At 36.5% G+C, this 19,517-nt stretch overlaps 1 protein-coding gene across 1 annotated transcript; it reads left to right on the forward strand.

Moving 5' to 3' along the window:
* Positions 1-2,470: 2,470 nt before the first annotated feature.
* Positions 2,471-17,468, forward strand: USP42 (ubiquitin specific peptidase 42). The gene is made up of 16 exons (XM_035889249.1): positions 2,471-2,699; positions 3,491-3,691; positions 4,908-5,018; positions 5,171-5,273; positions 5,441-5,508; positions 5,670-5,740; positions 6,263-6,345; positions 8,592-8,703; positions 9,106-9,246; positions 9,451-9,551; positions 10,009-10,147; positions 10,701-11,435; positions 11,775-11,863; positions 12,484-13,950; positions 14,441-14,733; positions 17,419-17,468. The coding sequence occupies exons 1-16, from the start codon at positions 2,471-2,473 to the stop codon at positions 17,457-17,459; spliced, it is 3,984 nt and encodes a 1,327-aa protein (XP_035745142.1). The 3' UTR covers positions 17,460-17,468.
* The last annotated feature ends 2,049 nt before the right edge of the window (positions 17,469-19,517 follow it).

Raw genomic sequence — 19,517 nt, forward strand, 5'->3', positions numbered from 1 at the left:
GGCGGCTCCCAGGAGCTCTGCTGGCCTCGGGACACCGGGGCAAGGAGAGCTGGAAGTTACTCGGTACCCCACGTACGTAATTGGCTTCCAATTAAGGGTAAAGTGAGCATTAATTCATTAATTTCGCGTCTCCTGGCTGGGTGGCTGGATTATTTTTTAATGAGAGCAAAACTAGCGTGCGTATGTTTGGGGTGTTTCTTCATTTCCTTTTCCTTTTATTTATTTATTTATTTTTTTTGCTTTCAGTCAATTTGCGGTGTGGAAGTGTAGTTTGTAATTTGGAGACGCAAGCGTGCCCGGTTTTCATACCTATGCTGTAATAGTTTTCTGTTGCTCCTTATTTCTACCTAGGTGGCTTTGTGTGTGTATGGGGTTTTATTGGTTTGGGTTTTTTACAGTCGCTGCTGAAAATGTTTGTTTTGTAATGAGGTAATCGCTACTCCCTGGTTAAACGCAGTTTTGTGAATGGGATCTTGTGTAAAATCTTCCTGAGCTGTGATTGATTGTATGCAAAGCAGAGACCAAATATAAATATTTAGATCCAAGTCATAACTGATGTGTTTCGTAATGAGACTACTAAAAAAACCTAAACAAGGCTGATGCAAAACTCCAGATGGGAGGAAAGTAACTGGTTTTTAGCTGTTTTGCTTTTCAGTCTCATACTGGGAAAAGTTTTACTGTGACATCCACACAGGGAAGTAACAGTACGCATTATGATGTACATTTATGTTCAGCAGTGGTATAGGAACGGAACCTGTATGTAGGTTGAAGAAGGGGAGAGGAAAAAATACCGGTGTTTACAGTTTTTGTGCTCTTTGTCAAAGACATATGTCCAAATTAAGAATTATATTGACATATTTTGAAAAAGTGGTGGATCTGGTTTATTCTTACTTGCGTTGATATTTGCTATTGTATAGTGCTTGATATCTAGTAATGTATCACTCAGTTGTCAAATTAAAAAATACGTAAGGCTTACCTCGTTGGTCAATATAACGCTCAAGCTTTTTTGTGATAGTGTTCTTCTGTTTGCCTTTCACTGCAGTTCTGATTCTGTGGTTTTGTCCCGTAAATACATTTTAAATATGCTGTTGAAACACTTCCCATCAGAAAAAAGGAGATGGCACTGGTATCTGCAGTTTGAAAACTGGATCTGATCTGAAAGTCACTGAGCCCGAGAACTGTCATTTTAGTCTTCCAAATAGACAAGGATGTCTTCATTTCACAGTAAAATGAGAGGGAATTTTCCAGTTTTGTGTATTATCTTCTCAGAAATGGAAAATGGGTATAGAGTGGAGTTTAAAATGAAAATTTAAAGGGAGAAAGATCTAATTAAAGGCTTTGCACATAATTTGTCTTTTGTGGGACTGGAAGTTCTCTAATTTACTGTGCTTTGTTTATTCTACCTTAAGTTTTATCAGTTGCAATCAAGTTGTGCCATAAATCTGAAACTGCTTTATGCTTTGTTCTCTCAGTTACTTCAGTATAACAAAGCAACTCACGCTTAAACCCTCAGTTAAGTTTATAGTTTCCCTAAACTTAAAAAGGCCCTACATGCTATAGCAAGATAGTAGCAAAAATTTAAATATAGAACTTGTTAATTGATGATGTAGGTATTCAGCGCTTTACTATGCACACACAATTACACATATTTAAAGATAATCAGCATTTTAAACAGGACTTATTATCAGTTATTACCTTTGTCCTTGAGGGCCAAGGGTTTGTTTTGCTTGCTTTTACATTCAGCATTTCCCTTTTATAGCTTACGTTCCTCTGTTTTGCCAGGGGAAAATGCACAACTTTACATAAGTAAAACTGAAAAAGATCCTTTTTGGTTCAACTTTTCAGTTGATAGTAAGAGTTGTAAATGAGATAGGTGTGAAATACCACAAGTATGGCTGCCAAAGTTGTATTCAAACAAATATTTCTTGGAGAAGCAGAAGAAACCCAGGCAGAAATAAATTTACAAATGTTTCTTTGCTCTCCTTTCCCAAGATTTCTCAGAGTTATATCCCATCCTCTGTGTCTCAGAGGTGCGTGGTTCCCAGGAGTGAAAAGATAGGCCAAGCAGCTCCTCCTGGATCTCTACAGGCCAGCAGTTGAATGTGCCACTGCTCACAGCTCCTTTTAAAAAAAAAACTTCATAACTGTAATGGATTAGAATCCCATGAAAGTGTAAGAAATGTCATCATTTGCGAGCTCTGCAGAAGTTAAAAGTAATATTGATAAAGTTTTGATGGAAAATTCGGCTTTGTGTGTTTAGATTTGGGGTTTTAGTTTGGTGGTTTTGGTTGGTTGGTTGGGTTTTTTGTGTGTTTGTTTTGTTTTGTTTTTTAAATTGTTCTTATTGGCTATTTAGTTCTTCAAGTTATTTCTTTGAGACTAAGTGACAGGATTTCTCCTTTTCTTTCTGGAATGCTTCTTGACGTTCTTCTGTCAACCAGAACTTCTGCTTCTGTTACAGATATGAACAATGACCATAGTTAACAAGACAAAATCTTCAAAATCTAAAAAAACATCATCAAGGCGGTCTAACAAATCTAAGAAACCCCGTACTAAAAAAATGACGTCACGCACCGCAAATTTGAGCCGGGTACCACCTGCAGAAGATCCAAGCAAAGTCTCTGTGGACAAAGGACGTGGGGGTGCTATTTATTGTAGATCATCTCAAAAATCTAAGCCTTTTGCCCAAAGAGATCTAAGTAAGTGTGTCTTTTGTCCTCCCCTCTTTTTCTTGAAAACAAAACAAAAGTAGAAATGCAGTTCTTTCTTGTTTCACTGCTATAAAATGGGACTACGATGAATAAGGACTTCAGTGGTAGACTTCAATTTTGTGAATCCCCTACGGCAACTGAAGTGGCTGGTGTTGCAAAACTTAGTTTTATCTATTTACAATCTATTTGTAGCTTAATTGATTCTAAACAGTTCTACAACTACGGGGAGCTTTTTACATCACACAGACCTATCCAAGTCTTTTTCTGTTATGCAGAGAAAAGTACGTTTTACCACTGCTATTCATGGCTTCCATTATTCACAAGTCTTTTAATTATAACACTGCTCAGGAAGAGATCTGATATCTGTAGGGTTGCCTTCTGTGATAGTTACTTGCTTATTTTTCTGTCTTAGTTCTTATATTTATTACCATACAACTACAAGTGTAAGTTTGTGGTTTAAGTTACAATAAGGAAAAAAACAATAATTGAAATAATAATCAGATTAAAGACTAAAGCTGGAAAGAAACCTGGCAAAACTTATTAAAATCAGGGTGGTAAGTTCATCTTGCATTAGAAGAATTAAAACTGATGAATAAACTAGTGCCCAAAACAGTGTATCGACCAGCAAATTCAAGTGGCAGTGTTAAAGCTGTGCATCATATGTTTTTGTGTTTTGGAGTATAGCTGGTTCTTTGGGTGCTCCTGCAGAATACTACTTTTTAAATACCGTTTTTAAGACAAAACCAATACACCTCTCTTAAAATATAATATTCTTGCAGTTGTTAATGATGGAATTGCCCCACCACAAAGGATTCTTTTTCCACCTGAAAAAATTTGTATGGATTGGAAACAAACACAAAGTGTTGGAGTTGGACTGCAGAACCTCGGCAACACATGTTTCCTTAATTCTACTCTACAGTGTTTGACCTACACGCCTCCTCTTGCCAATTACATGCTTTCTCTTGAACACACCCAGTCATGTGAGTACTTTCTAACGTTATTATAAATCTATTGGACAGCTCTGAGGGTGAAAGAACAACAGTGATTCTGTGAAGAAAACTCTTAGTTGTCCTATTTTATCTATAGAAGCTGGCTTTGAAGGTCCTTTCCAACGTAAATGATTCTATGAGTATATTAACAGGAGGCTCAGAATAACATTTAAAGTGCATTTGTTCATTTAGTGTACCATGGTAAAATTTAAAAAAAATATCATTTCTTTCTTCATGTGAGTAATGAAGCGCATTGTAAAGCAAGGCATTTGATGAACATTTGGCATTTGGGTTTCCTGCTGGTAGAAAGGTGATAAAATTTAGTATGTTGGCATCATAGATTCTTAGGCTTCACAGCCTAGATACTGCAATGCACTAATACTGTGATAAATGATATGGTCACTGTTGACCCATTAAAAAAAAGCCACTCTAGAAAGCACTACAAGCTAATCTCTTATGAACTCAAATAGAAATTTGTAGGGGACTGCATTAAAATTTAGACTGATTTTATTCTAAATAGAATTTTCTATTTTTTAAACCCGTGAATGTGTGTTCTTTGAATTTCATTTTTATACTTGAATTTATTTAAGCCTAGGAGCCTCTTTTCACATCCATATATGTGTATTTTTACAAAGGCACCTGTATGCTTTCTAGTCTGGTATCTTAGTATTTATTCCTAGAAGTTTAACTGTGTTTTCTTACCATATATAAAAATGATTTTGGTTAAGAATCCTGTTGAAAAAAGGAGGGCAGAAATACCAATACATACATTACTTTAATCTTTCATTTCTCCCAGAGGATTCTTAGCTCTGTGTCATGTAGCTCACCTAACAGCAGTGTGCTGAAAATAACACACATTCTCTCCTAGTGCTGTATCATCAATGTCAATATTGTTTCCTCATATATTCTGCAGTCTGTGGAGTTCACATTCCTGTCAGCCTTCAAAAAAAAAAATTACATTGCAATAGTTGCTTGGATTTCTCATCAGAAAATGCACTTTAATACAGATTTAATTGACATTTTTATTCTCTACAGTTCTGCATAATACAATGTCACAAAACTGTTGGGATATTGACACCTTAGGAGGAGACAACATGGCATGGAGAGTGGACACTGTACCTATAACTTAAAGATAATTTTTTTTAGGGTTTTTTTGTAGCACTGTATATTTGACTAGACTGGGATGCTTTCTTCTTTCACTCTTCAGGTCATGAAGAAGGGTTCTGTATGATGTGTACAATGGAGACTCATATTAACCAAGTTTTGTGTTGCTCCAATAATGCCATAAAACCTACGTCTGTTATCAATGGCCTTAAAAGTAAGTAATTTCAGATGGTTTTATTTTTTTAATTTTTCAAATAATTATTTCATGCATATGAATGATTTTGATACTTTAAAGAAGAGAGATTTTAGAAATAAGAGTTTTCTTTCATTTTATGAGATAAATATAATAACCCTCTTATTTATTAGGAATAGGAAAACATTTCCATTTTGGCAGTCAAGAGGATGCGCATGAATTCTTGTGTTTCACTGTTGATGCTTTGCAGAAAGCTTGCTTAAATGGAAGCACCAAGTAAGCATAAACAATTCTACTTTTAAATGTTCTTTAGCCCCTCTTACTCCTTCACTTACTATCATAATTTAAAATCTATGTCCTTGGTTTTCATAAAAAGAAAAATTGTTTGAAGAGTTAACTCTGTGCCGTAAATGTTCTGAAGTCTGAATATAATTTATTTCCAGACTGGACAGATCTTCGCAAGCTACCACACTTATCTATCAAATATTTGGAGGATATCTGAGATCCCGAGGTACTTTTTAAAAATCTTACTGTCCTTCAAACCGGTCTGTGTCTTTTTGTCTGTTTGTAGTAAAGGAGTTTGTAGTTTAACTAAATAATACATATTAATAATTTAAATTTGCACAGTTAGTCTCCTTCACATATTGTTAAGCATTTGTATTTTGATTGCAGTAAAGTGCTTGAATTGCAAAGCAGTTTCGGATACATATGAGCCATTCCTTGATATTACTTTGGATATAAAGGTAAGATGTTTTGTGAACATAGGTTGAGATGTGTAAAGACTTGTAGAGCTTTCTAAAATAAATTCATTTTACTTAAAAACATGTACTGTTAAAACTAAAGAGCTTGGTGGTGGATGGGAGTGGATTGGATTTCGTTCTTCTGTGGAAGCCATGCAAATGGTCTACATGTTTCCACTGAATTTCAGCTGGAAAAATAATTATTATACCTATACAAACAGTAATACTATCATACTTGATTATTCTACTTCAGTATACATCTATTGTTAGACTGATGGGTATGATTGTTCTCGTTACTGATGCCAAAGCATACCACAGGTGCTGTTTGTGGTATTGCAAAATTTATTTATTTTGAAGTAGAATAATTTTCATATGAGGTAACTCTGTGTCTGCCTCCTTCACAGTTTGCTGTTTCACAGTAGGTCACTTAAGTATGAACTAGCAAAATTCTCTCATAAACTGCTAAGAGGTGTTTGAAATTTTGCATTTCCAGTGACTTAGTGCTCTACTTTCTTACTCATCCAGGCAGTTACATCTGTGACCAGAGCACTAGAACAATTCGTGAAACCAGAACAACTGGATGGTGAAAATAGCTATAAGTGTAGCAAGTAAGATTATTACTAATTACATCTTAACACTAAATACGCGTTTAATGTATTGTATGACTTAGAGCATAAGTTATCTGTTTACTTCATTTAGAAATAAGATAATGAGACACAGCTCTTTGTTATTCTTTCATCTAGTTTTCTGTATATAACTAATACATTAAAATAATACAAAGCTTGGAAAATAATAAATTTGTTTCCAAGAGAGTAATTTCTGTGTTTCTGCTTGGATATTTGGAAATACACTGTTAAGAATTGTGGCCATTAAGCTCACATTAGACTTTATTCCTAGTATTGTCTACACTGGGGCTTGTCAGCCTTCCTAAGTTTGAAGCTGCACACTGAAATACTCGCGTGGCCAGAAGTGAAAAGGCATGTCCAATAAGTAGCAGTGAGCTGAAGCACAGAGCTGTGGACAGCAATTTGGGGTGGGAGGCAGCATCAGCTTCCTGAAGGTCCCAGGGACTCACTGTGAAACAAGGAGAGACTGGGTCTCGGTGAATGTGAACAGACTCAGTGATAGTTATTAGCAGCCTCTGCTGGCTTACTGAACAATGTCATGCACAGTTCTTGAATTGTAAAACCTGCAAACTGCTGCTGTCCAAAATAAGCCACCCTAAACCTAACCTACACTTAGTGAAAGCATATGGAGTTAAGATGTCCTATATGCTAATCAATATGTAAAATGTTTCTATGAACATTTGTATAAGCTATTTTGGCAAAAGAAGCTGTTACTCAAACATAAACTCAGAAAAGCAGAGACTGCCAGGCTCGGTTCTGTAACACTCCTGTCTGATCCTTCTAAATGAAAAATGCAATACCTGCTTTTTGTTGTTGGAAACTCTAAGTTAATTAGTACACTTGAACACAGTTGTTAAATAAAGAGCATCCAATAGCTATTACAACAACTTAGTCCCAGGTTCTTTTTAGTCTGTGGGATCCTAATAAGCAACACGTAATGTATGAAGAATTCTCATAGTTTACAGACTATGGCTGAGGAAGAGTAAGATAACTAATAAGCACCTCACATCTGACTTGTGTGATCCTTCATTAACGTGGAGTGTGATCAGTTTAGTCACACACAAAACTATAATTTTCAGTCTTTTTGTGAGTTTAAAAGGAAAAGTTTAGCATATGTACAGTATCTTCTCCATTGCTGGTAAACTACTCTATTACTTTTAAGTTTTTCCTAATTAACCTTTTCCTTTTCTTGTCTACCATGAACTTTTCTAATAAAGATTGCTGCCTCAAAACCTTGTATCTATTTACAAGTTTCACAGAATTTTATAAAACTTTTTTTTTTCCCTTATTCTGTGTGGGTCTCTTTTTTTTGTTTGTTTGTTTTGTTTGTTTGTTTTGGTTTTGTTTTTTGTTTTTGTTGCTGTTGTTGATAGGCATTCTCCATCAGTTTGGGATTCTCTGCCTTGCATTTTGACATCAGAGTCTGAAAAGAGACTTTAATTCTTTTTTTTTTTGTTAACAGCAGTATTTTTCTTGGTGTAAACTGACATGTTGCAGTCTTTCTCTGTACTATTGGTGGAATTTCACGGCTCACTCTGTACCTCCTACCTTTTGAGCGTGCAATGCACAAACTTAACAGTTCACAATTTTGTTTCAAAGGACTGCAAAAGGTTTCAGTGTCTTTCCAGGCAACCTCAGTGCATGAAGACTTACTACTGTCCAATGTCTCCCTCCTGCAGAATGACTATTTCCTGCCATTGTGTTTTTTATGTTGATACATGAACCGTTTTGGAAGTTATTTGCAGTTTCTGGTCCTGGGGACCGAGACACTCTCGTTCCACTTCTAATATTTGCATTCCAGCAGAAAGCTGAAAGAATGTAGCCAGGACATGTTCAAAATAGCCACTTTGGTGTAACGAGAACTGGTACTTGGCCTCGCATTCTGGTGTAGTGCTCCACTGAGAGATTCCTGGTCCTGCTTTGCACCAAATTGTTGGGAAGCCTTTTTGGGATAACAAAGATACGTGTTCAGACATTTGTTTGGCTATCAAAAGATAATGTTCTAAATCCTTTATTCTTTGTTCTGTAGAGCTGTCCTCTTATATCCTGCTATCTTCTCTCTATTTACAAACCTGAAATGCAGTGTATGGATTTATGAAAAGAAAAAAACATTATGCAAGTAAATATCATTCAAATAGCATAAGTATGTGTGAGAGATGAAAATTTGTTTGACTTCTTGGAGGGGGGAAGAATATACTGTTAAACATTTGTCTGTGCTTGTTTTTAAGGTGTAAAAAGATGGTTCCTGCATCAAAGCGGTACACAATACATCGTTCTTCCAATGTTCTTACAATATCACTGAAAAGATTTGCAAATTTTACAGGTGGAAAGATCAACAAGGTATACTTACAGCAGTAATGCAACCTTTTCTTCTTGGAATGGGAGATTTCCCAAAGATGAATACTTGTTTAAAAGTTGTTAACTTTTGCAGGCAGTAACTATAGACTAATAACTATAGTCTAAGAAAAGTCAATATAACTACTATGGCTGCTTCTTTCTTTTTTAATAACGATAAAGTTCCTATGTGATCATAAGAATATACCTTACTCTTAAAGAGCTAATTCTGTATAAAACAGTTCTCTGGAACGTAAATTATTATATGTTGTTTATGAGAATAGGCATTTTTAAATGAATCAAAAAATATATTTGTATAATCCTAGTCTGTGTCTTAGAAGAGGTTTTTTTAGGCTGTTCCATGAAGTATTTCAGGATAATTATTGAATCTTCTTGGTCTGTGTTTAGGATGTAAAATACCCTGAATATTTGGATCTTCGAGCGTATATGTCTCAGTCAATTGGAGAACCACTCATCTATGCTTTATATGCGGTTCTTGTGCATAGTGGTTTCAACTGTAATGCAGGACACTATCTCTGCTTCATAAAGGTAGATATCAGCTTGGTTTCTAACAGGATAAAATCTGTGCTGACAAATCTAAATGTTACTGGTAACCACTGGTTTTAGGGGAAAAAGTTGCGTTATATGTTCTGTTTGATTTGTTTTGGTATATTTTGTTCTGTAGTATTCTATCTGTGATGTCATTTGGAAAACAGGCAGTTCATCTAAAGATACCATTGTCCTTATTTGCAGGCTGGTAATGGACTTTGGTATCGGATGAATGATGCTTCGGTGGACCTTTCTGATATCAAAACAGTTCTGAATCAGCAAGCTTATGTACTATTTTATATCAGGTAATAACAAATACTAAATGTATTCACAATATATTTACTTCCCTGTTACTGACATTTTTCTTCTTTTCAGGTGTTTCTGCCCTAGGAAAAGATTACTATTGTATAATTCAGTCCTGTCTAACCTGAAATTCCCCATGTCGTTTATTATCTTTCATTGCTTGCTTGGCCTTAGATTGCTGCACTTGCGTACATTGCTATGTATCTGCTCTCTGTGGCTAGCTAATTTGGAAAAGAGGAGAAATTAAGGCCATAGATGGTGTAAGAATGAGTTATTGCTCTGCAAATGATGGTTGTTTTAGGAAGACCATTACATAACTTTCAGTTTGTTGGCTTGGTTAAGTCTTCCATATGTGTTCTGTGTCTCATGAACTGTTCCTATGAAACTATAGGATGGGGTTTAATCCAGGAATAGGATGAAAGAAAAACTCTAAACTAAGATCACTGCTCTCTTCCCAAGGCGCTATGATTTGACACTCGGAGAACGTGCATTTTATTTGCCAGCACCGTCGTATCCCCGTTCGTTCCTCGGTCAGCGGGGAAATAATAGTAAGCAGGCTGGATTTATGGGACCACGACTTCCTCCTCATATGATTAAGGTAATTTGAGGGGGGCAGATAATGGCACCAAATTGATAGTATTTTTTTGTTTTGGTGTGGGGATTGGTTGTTGTTGTTTTTTATCATCTTGAGTTCTATTTTCCTTCCCACACTGCAGCTTTCTTTATAGCCCTCATGCCTTAGCCAGATTTATGCAAGCAGTGGCTAATCCTAAATTATTTCCCCCACCCATCAGTGTCACTTTAGCTGAGACAGTGAAAACAAATTGTCTTGTTCCTGAGTACCAGAACAATTATTCCAGTGTTTTCAGGGAATGTTTAAAGGGCAAAATAATATTTGGAAATAGCTTCAGTTGGTGTTGTTTGGGCGGGTTTCAAAATTGATGCTCATTTGATACCCATATGCAGTAAACGAAAAGCAGGAATTAAACACACTTGTTGGACGTAGTTTTATATTTGAAAGGGGATGTATTTTCTTCTTAGATGTTGAGGGAATTTGTAGAAATATTTAGTAGGAGAATTTCATGTTTTAAAACTTTAAATGCTGTGTGTTTGCACATATTCATCTTAGGATCTCTTCTTTTTAAATACAGAATTCAAGTCGTTTAAATGGAAATGGACCCCTAAAAGAGGATCCAAGTACCATTGGCGTCACCCTAAAAAGGCCATCTTCAGCTCCGCCAACAGCTTGTGTTCAAAACTGGGCAATTACCAGGCCTTCAATTACTGATCCATCAAAAACCCAGAAGATCACTATCAGTATTCATAACAAATTGCCTGCACGTCAGACTGTGTCACAACCTGACTGTCTTACCAGTGCTGCGGAGTACGAGGATCTGAGCAAGCCTGTTCCTTCATCCACAATTACAAATTATTCTGCAGCAGAGTCTACCTCAAATGCATCTACAGTGTCAGTTGCTACTAACGTTTCCAAACAGGAAGTTCCTGATGAAATTTTTGTTGAGCCAGCAGTGAACGGAAATCCCACACTCAGCTCTAATACTGCAGTCCCTTATGGTGCAGAATCTTCAGGAAAATCTGAGGAGTCGAAGGGCTTGTTTAAAAGGAATTGCAACATAATACCTTCTAATGGAATTTTGATTGGAAAGGTGGTCCGTACCTTGCAGAATTCCCATTCTTCCTGTCAGAATGTTGAAGAAGAAAGAGCCCAGCACGAGCTGCCAAAAAATGATTCACTAAATGGTGCTATTAGTTTAGATAACGAATCTAAAGAAAATGGACTGAAACTTGATGACTCTACTTGCCAAGTCGAAACTATTAAACCATCTGAGATTTTCTTTTCTAAGACAAATGGATTGCTTGAAACGGTGAGTTATGTTTGTTCCATCTAGAATTTCTCACCTATGATGTATTCAATATTCAGGAGTATTATGTTTCTAATTCATGTGAAATATCAAGAAAACACACAGTACAAATGTCATCATAACACTTTGTGCTATTATCCCATTAGAATTTGCATAGCTGAGCTGATATATGGGAACATGTCAACTTAAGGGAAGCTCAGCTGGGATAATACTTCATAAGCTTCATAAATATATTTGGGGAGGGTGAGGGGGGTGATGTGCAAAATGGGGTTAGTGCATATAACTCAAATTTCCTACTAAAGATAGTGGTTTTTTCTGTCAACTTCTGTGTTTTAATTATAGATGCCTATAGCTTTGTCACCAGTTCCTCAAGAAATAATCTTAGAATCTCTTACGTACAGCCAGTTGAACAGCTTATCAGAAGAAATAAGGTAAAATGAGTACACTGCAATTAAACAAAATTTCGTACAAGTTTATCATTGTTCTACCTGTCTACTAATACTATTTAACAGAAAGGTTTAAATCAGTACAGAGAATTCCACACTGTACATCTAGTGTTGCAAACATCGGCATATATTATTGTGATACTAAATACAGGTGGATACCTCTCAGAAAACTTGTGTTTCTTCACAGAATGTTTTTCTATTTTTTTCCACTGTCTGGAATACTTTTTCTATTCCTCTTTTCCCTTTTTTTTCCATCCTAGAATGTCTGAATGTAGATTCCCACCATCTGCTCTCCCATTTGCTTTTACTTCTTTCTAGTTGGGGGGAGAGCAAATATAGTGGTTTTGGCTATTGATGTGATTCAGAGCGGCAAGTGGAGGAAGACAGATGTGTTGGGTGTGGTTTTTTTAATGCAATACTTGCAGAATCAAGAGAAAAAAACACCACCTCTGGGAGCTTAGGAAGGTGTAAGGATGGGTTTCTAAAGGGAATTTCTTTCAGAGTTTTCCAGTAGCCACCAATTTTTTACCTAAGGGGATTTTACTCCTAACATTCATCTTTTAAATGGACTTTTCAAGTGAAAAATTTGTCTTTATTTTGTGCAGTGTCCCTGGAACTCAGAAATCTTCTGAGAATGATACTCTTATGGAAACAGTAGTGATGGAAGCGCTGCTTGCTTATGAAGAATCCAGGAAAGTTCCTTCCAGCTTTAGCTCTGATGTTGAGAATCTTTTCAGTCAATCAGATTCTGAAACTATCTCCACCAAAGTTGAAGTTCCTGAAAGTATTATAACAACAGCTGGTAATGCACATCCCAACATCAATGGTCAACACAAGGTTAGGAAAAAATCCTTGGACGCAGAAGATGGATTCCTCAGGCAGTGTGAATCTGAAGATACTAGAGACAAAGACAAGCTAAGAAGATCAAAAGAACCTGAACTCATTTCAAAAGAAAATCCTTCTCCTGAGAGTGATGAAAAATTAGACCAAATTTCTATGAAGTCTGACATTGAATGTAGTTCTAAAAAACTGGCATCTCTAGATACTACAGATAAATGCCAAGATATGAATGATGTTTCTAATAACTACGTCGAAGTACCACCAGTTAACGACTCTTCTATCATGAAGCTGGATAAAGTTCTGGAGAGTCAGTTTTCGAGAGAAACTGAGGGACTAAGTAATAAAAAATGTGAAGATGATAAACATAGGAAAAAATACAAGAAAAAAATACATGACTCTCAAAAAACTGAAAAGGACCACTACCGAAAGAAGAGAGAAAACTCTGACACTGATGAGAAGGAGAAAGAGAGACAAAACAGAACCAAACCAGATGAATATTCCCAGAAGCGGGCGTGCTCTCGTAGTGTCGAAACAAATAAGCAAAATCGGTATAAGCAGGAATATTGCATTGAAAGCAAATACAGACCTTCTTACAACGAAAGAAACAGTCCAAATACTAGCAAAAGCTCAGGAAAATATTCTCGTTATAGATCACGAAGCAGAGAAAGAACAGAACAGGACAGAAATAGGTATTATTACTACAAAGGAGAGAGAACATGGAGTAGAGAAAGGTACTATCAAGATGAGCCACGCAGATGGGATAAATGCAGATATTACAATGATTATTATTCGTCTCATGGAACAAGAGATAGTAGGAAGTCCTCTCATGTTGATAAAGACTTTGACAAATCGAGTCAATCTTACAACAACAGGTCGTATAAGGATTATCATAGCAAAAGTAGGTGGCCTCACAACACGCTCTCTAGAGAGGAAGATGTACATCATGTTAGTAGCCACAGAGCAAACTCGCATAATTGTTTAGTACCTCAGCAGCAATCCGAAAAATATTCCCGTGAAAGGCATTCATTTCCAGCTGTGTCAGCTCATTTTGAGGACTCTTGCCGGGAAAATGAAAAACTAAGAAACAGCAAAAGAAAATACACCCATGCAGAAGGAAGCGGAAGCGAAATAGAAAAGAAATGCCGAAAGATAGGTGACCAAAGAATGAAAAAATATAAGAAGGTCAAGAAGAAAAAGAAGTCCAAAGATAAACATCGAGAGAAGGATTACAAGTAAGCAAGGATTCCAGCATAATCAGCAATTTTTTTTCCTAATTCTTTTCTGGGTGTTTCTCATGTCGGCCTTTTCTCCATTGTTTCTAAGTTATTTATGTAGCATAATCTGTGTGGGGATTGTGTCATTAGGTTGGTCAAGTGATGATAGGAAAGCTATTGCTGAATTGTGTTAGAACACTAGATCTAGACCACATAGTTAGAATCACATCTGCACACTGTTCTTGATTAGGTTACAACAATTTATTTATTTTTTTTAATTCCACATATTCCACAACTAGCCACTGTTAATGATTTGTGTACAAACCAGGACCTATTGTCCTTCAATCTGAGGGCTTAAGTTTGCTGCATCTAAAGTTAGATGTGCAGAAATTACCACAAAATAGCTGACACACTGCAAGTCATCACCTGTGGTAAAATAAATAACGCTTCATATATGCATCAAGTGCCACATCTGTTTTTCTATTTTTAACTTGCATGTTCCCTTCAGACTTTATGATTTGGATTTCTCTGTGCTCCGCTTTGACAATGACAATCGCAAACGTAAGAAAAAGAAGAAAAAGAAGAAACACATCAGGAAACTGAAAGGCTTATTGGAATATTTAGAGCCTCATTTCCAGAAGAAAACACGGGAGAAGAAGGAAGAATCCTGTCCCCCAGGCGGCTATTTATGTGAGCAATACAGAAACCAGGGCAGTAAACAACCCTACAAGGAAGGGAAGCCTTCCAGTGCAGGTGAAAGCAAGAAGTACAGCTCCGTGACATCCAATGAGTATGTTAAAGGTAAGGGGCCACAGGATGTTTGCAGGACTCCTTTTTATTCACATAGACACTATTATTTAAAACAATCTTTGAATACTTGTGTGATGAAATCTCTGCTTTCTATCATGGCTTCCAAGCAGTCTGTGTTAATATAAAAAGAAGTTGATAGGCTTCCTCCCCCCCCCATTTTTAAATGACTGCTAGGAAAGAAACTGAAGTAGAACTGCGAAGGGGTTGAAGGGCAAATTATTTTAATTTGATCTGATGGTTAAGTGGCAAACAAGTGGGAGAGATGCAAGAAACCTTATTAATTTCAGTCCAACTAATTAGGAAAGAAAACCTTGAGCAACTAACTGTATTTCGAAAAAAATCTAGTAGGTAGACAGAAATTTCAGTAGTCAAGATAGAAGATGATGACACGAGACTTCCAGGCTAGTAATACTGTAGTGAAACACATCTTCCTAAAAATGACTGGCAGAGTAATCTATTTAAATAAAATCCTACCTTCATCTATCTCATAACATAGAAACAGTGCTGACTGCTTATTCAGAGCAACATCAGTTGGTGATAATACTGAAATACCATTTCAGATGTAGATCTGCCCTTTCCTAAGCACACTGAATTCACAGTTGTTAACCTTCCAGAGGATGCTTTGCAATTTAACAGCTGGAGAGTATGTTAAATTCCTGCTATGGTTTTATTTACTTGTGGTTCTTTTCTGTTAGCATAGGCTTAAAAATACAGAGAAGTGGGCTGAAGAAACAGCTCTCTCCCAGTTTTTAATATTGAAAAAGTCAGCTTGGTGCTTTTTATAAAAAACCAAATACAAACTTGAGTGCCTGACTGAATCTACGCTGAACTGTCTGCTATTGCTTATCATGGGCTCTCAGTAGATAATACAGTTTAAATAGCTCTAGAATTACACAGTGAAGATTGCATGCTGCAACAAATTCAACATCTAAAATCATATCTGACAACAATTCCCATGGAAGTGTTTATTATGAAAGTAACACCTCCTGAAATTCCCATTATCTGACATAAAGCCAGTCCCAGTTACTCTGATATTTTAGTGAACAAACAACCCCCCCCAGCCATCTATTTTACTCTTACAGATAACTGTAGTAGTCCGTGAAGGCAGCTCACTATCCAAAAGCAAATTTTATTTTTAAATTTTCTACATTTTATACCTGTCCACAATTTAAGAACCGAGTTAATAGTCAGTGACAATCCTGTTCATTAATAGGCCAGTGTTGAAAATGTCATTCTGGCACAGAAAACAAAAGAATTCATCTTTTGCATTTCACAATTTGGAGAAGTTTAATCTTGGAAGAGATTTTAATTTTCAGAAACTCCTTGTGGTTTCCACATTGAGGTAAATTGCCACAGTCAGTACATTCTTGCACTGAAAAGTTTGCTTGAGGCAAAGAGGAAGTGCATTTGTGGAAAACCAACAATTGTATTTTAGGACATAGACAACCAAAAGTTTTATTCTGAAAATACGGAATGGAGGGAAAGCTGATTGTTCACACATTCTTCCTGTAAAATTTAATGGTATTTATCTCTTTAACAAGGAAGATTTAAGGAGGACTGAATTGAGATCTTTCAAATACTAGTTCTAAAAATACTTTTTTTTATGACACTTAATGCCAAACTAATCCTTATTGAACTTTTTAAAAGCATCTCTGTTCTAGCTGATAAATCAGGAACTGAACAGAACAATATGCAGCTGCTCGATACTTGTTTGGCTTTAGTGAATTCTCTGGCCAGCAGATGGCAAACTCGTTTTTTTCTGAACCAGCCAAAAGTATAGTAAGAAAGTAAATGTCTTGCATCTCATTACACATGTCAGGGAGGGGCATGAAGCTTACTGGGCTATGTAGGCGAAGCAGAGGTTAATTGATAAAGAGAGTACCCCCCTTTGATATATTGCTGGCAACACAAGTGGGATATGAGGGCTGTGAAAAGCCATTTTTTTAAGTCTTGGATGTTAACTAGCTTCATCTTGTGAAAGGTCAATTTTTATTTTATTTTTTTTTTAAAGTGTCTCAAGTAGGATTCTCTGAACGATGGAATCTAATCTCAATAAAGGCCACTTTGGCAGTGTGTTTTCAGAGGGTATTGACCTCTCAAACAAGCTAGGGACAGACTAGATACTAACTGAGAAAGAATTGTTAGGTTGTGCCTTTTCACCAGGATTCATGTTACTTCGAATAAATTAATAAGGATTAAAGTGGCTAGTGATAACTTGTGATTTAAGAAAAATCCAGATAGATAGGATAGGAGAAGCAGCTTTAAAGCTGCTACATTTCCTACATTCTTACATGTTTGCTCCAGCAAGTTGGTGAAGGCTTCTGGTTTTGCCGGTAGGATTTGGTCAGCTTGACGACAAGACCTTTAGTAAAACAAGGATGCTGTCTAGGCAAAACTTCAACTAAATTTAACTTACCTAAGGCCTACCATTTGCTATTAAAGCAGGTAGCTTTCTCCTAATACTCTGTACAGTTCACCAATCTTAGCACAGAGCTGAAATGCAGCCAGTTCAAATGTGAGGGAGCCACTTCTGCAAGTCAGTAGGATCCTGTAGTCACAGCGCAGACAGAGCTGTGTGCAGGTTTGAGACGTCTCTTTCAGAAATCAAACCACTGAGAGACAGTTTTATGTTGAATGCCATGACAGAGAGTGACATTGCTTCCTTTTGTCTTTCAGATGCGGAGCTTACTGACGGAAGCCTTCAATACTTAAACTAAACCTACCATCAAAACCAACAACTTCTGACCATCAAACTTGACATTACCAATATTGACCATCAAACTTGACATTACCAATATTGACCATCAAACCCCGACGTTACCAATATTGACCATCAAACCCCGACGTTACCAATACTGACCATCAAACCCTGACGTTACCAATACTGACCATCAAAACTTAACTTTTATTATCGAAACAATTACCATCAAGACAAAATCCAGTCATAAGTGGTGCTTAACATTTCTGTACAGAATTTTACCATGAAAGAACTTTTTTTTAGTTTTTAACGAGACTTTCTTTTTTAAAAATATACTTCTAATCCAAAAGGGTGGAAACTTTTTACAACTGCTGAACATTGTAAATTACCACATAAACATCTCACTGATGTGAGATAATGCCCTGGAATAGACCATCTCAAATGCTGCTTAATTACAGACTCAGGTTGACTTTATGTTATTCATGTAATGTTACTCCAAGTTAGACATCTGGTGCAAGAGCGACCAGGAATTATAAAAATTGCAACTGACAGTCTGTATATTTAATTTAAAGACTTATTTAAAATTTCACAAGCTCTCAAATAACTAGGGTTTTGCAAGAGCTGCATCTTTTTTCTGTGATGTCTGACACTAGAAACTAATTTACTTCACATCTGCGTTATATTCAAGATCTGAAGAAAATCTTCTGGTTTTCAACGTTGTGAAACAATGAATATGCAGTTCTGAATGTATCTCTCAAGACTATTTGTATACTCTTCCATATGTTTTTATTACATTTTCTTAATATACTGTCACTTGTCTTAAGTCTCAGTTGTCTGTTTTGTCTCTCTAAAGTGTCTAGTTACAGACAAATTCATACTGTGATTTTTATTTTTATTATTAAATGCTATCAAACTGTGATGCACTTATTATTCACTGGTCCTGCATCAGGAGATGAGTGGGGAACCTGTATTAAATACAGTTCATCTGAATAATCTGTCTGGTTTATACAAGCTGTGTTGTTCAGAGATGTCTAAAGTTTGATCTTTGTTTTTTTAAAGATAAAAAGCACTTGCCCCACTGTAAATATATAGCATGTAAAATTTATATAGTATATAAATACAGCAAAGTTAAAATGGATTTTTACTTGAGTTTTACTTGAGTTATTTAACATGCAATATGTCATGTGAATTGACAGCTTTCAGAGTGTGTTTGATACTCAAGAAATCAGATCTTCCTTTCAGTGGTAGGTGAGAAGATGCTGTCGGTGTGACCCAGAGAAGATAAGTAACTTGGGACTTCAGCTGCCTAGACAAGAATGCAGAAGGCTTTCTCCTTTGAAGTTAAAAGCTTCCAAAACCAGGCACCAGGTTGGAAGCTGAGCAGTAGCTTTTTACTGTGTGCAACACTTAAAAAGGAAAAAAAAAAAAGGAGCAAGGTTAATGTTTTACTAAATACTTAAAGTAATATTTTGGTACATGGAGAACACCATAAAGCCAAACCATAAGTGTACCCTGCATAATGTTCCTATGGCAACAGTTATGTGAAGTTACATAAAGTAACATGACAAAGAAACCACCTACCTTTCCTGTATCTGGCTTTTTTTTCCTCCTCTTTTGTCCTTTGGCTCCAAGATCTGGTGTCTTGTCTTTTGTCTGATGAATAACTCTGGCATAAATGTATAAAAGGAGTTTAAATGTTGACTGCTGTACCTCCATTACAAGCTCCAGAAGCCACAACTGCCTGAGCTAGCCAGTAAGCAGTACATGGAGGGAGGGCAGCTCCCGACAGCTTCAGATGAGAGCTACGGAGAAGCAGACTGGGCACCTGTAGCAGCCTTGGCCAGTTCGGATTGGGGGAGCTCTAATCAACTTGAGGAGCAGAGATCAGATTCCTGCCCCCCCCTTACATCTGACTGAAACTCATGAAAGGGCACTGACAAAACACCGCCTTCATTTTGGGTGGCTCTCAAGGGAAACCAGCTCTTAATGGAATAATGCTTGTAGTTGTAGTATACTTTACTGAACCAATCCATTTTGCAGGTGAAGGTTCCTTTCTCTGAAAACTTAAAAGTGGTCA

The sequence above is a fragment of the Egretta garzetta genome, unplaced genomic scaffold (genome assembly GCF_000687185.1).
Source record: "Egretta garzetta isolate BGI_Z169 unplaced genomic scaffold, ASM68718v1 scaffold292, whole genome shotgun sequence".
Lineage (NCBI taxonomy): Eukaryota > Metazoa > Chordata > Aves > Pelecaniformes > Ardeidae > Egretta > Egretta garzetta.

What these genes read in the sequence shown, in the direction of transcription:
- USP42 (XM_035889249.1), top strand. Translation starts at nt 2,471, where the DNA reads ATGACCATAGTTAACAAGACAAAATCTTCAAAATCTAAAAAAACATCA. An exon ending in ACTATCTCTGCTTCATAAAG is followed by an intron (nt 9,247 to 9,450) that starts GTAGATATCAGC and finishes CCTTATTTGCAG; the next exon opens with GCTGGTAATGGACTTTGGTA. An exon ending in AGCTTATCAGAAGAAATAAG is followed by an intron (nt 11,864 to 12,483) that starts GTAAAATGAGTA and finishes TATTTTGTGCAG; the next exon opens with TGTCCCTGGAACTCAGAAAT.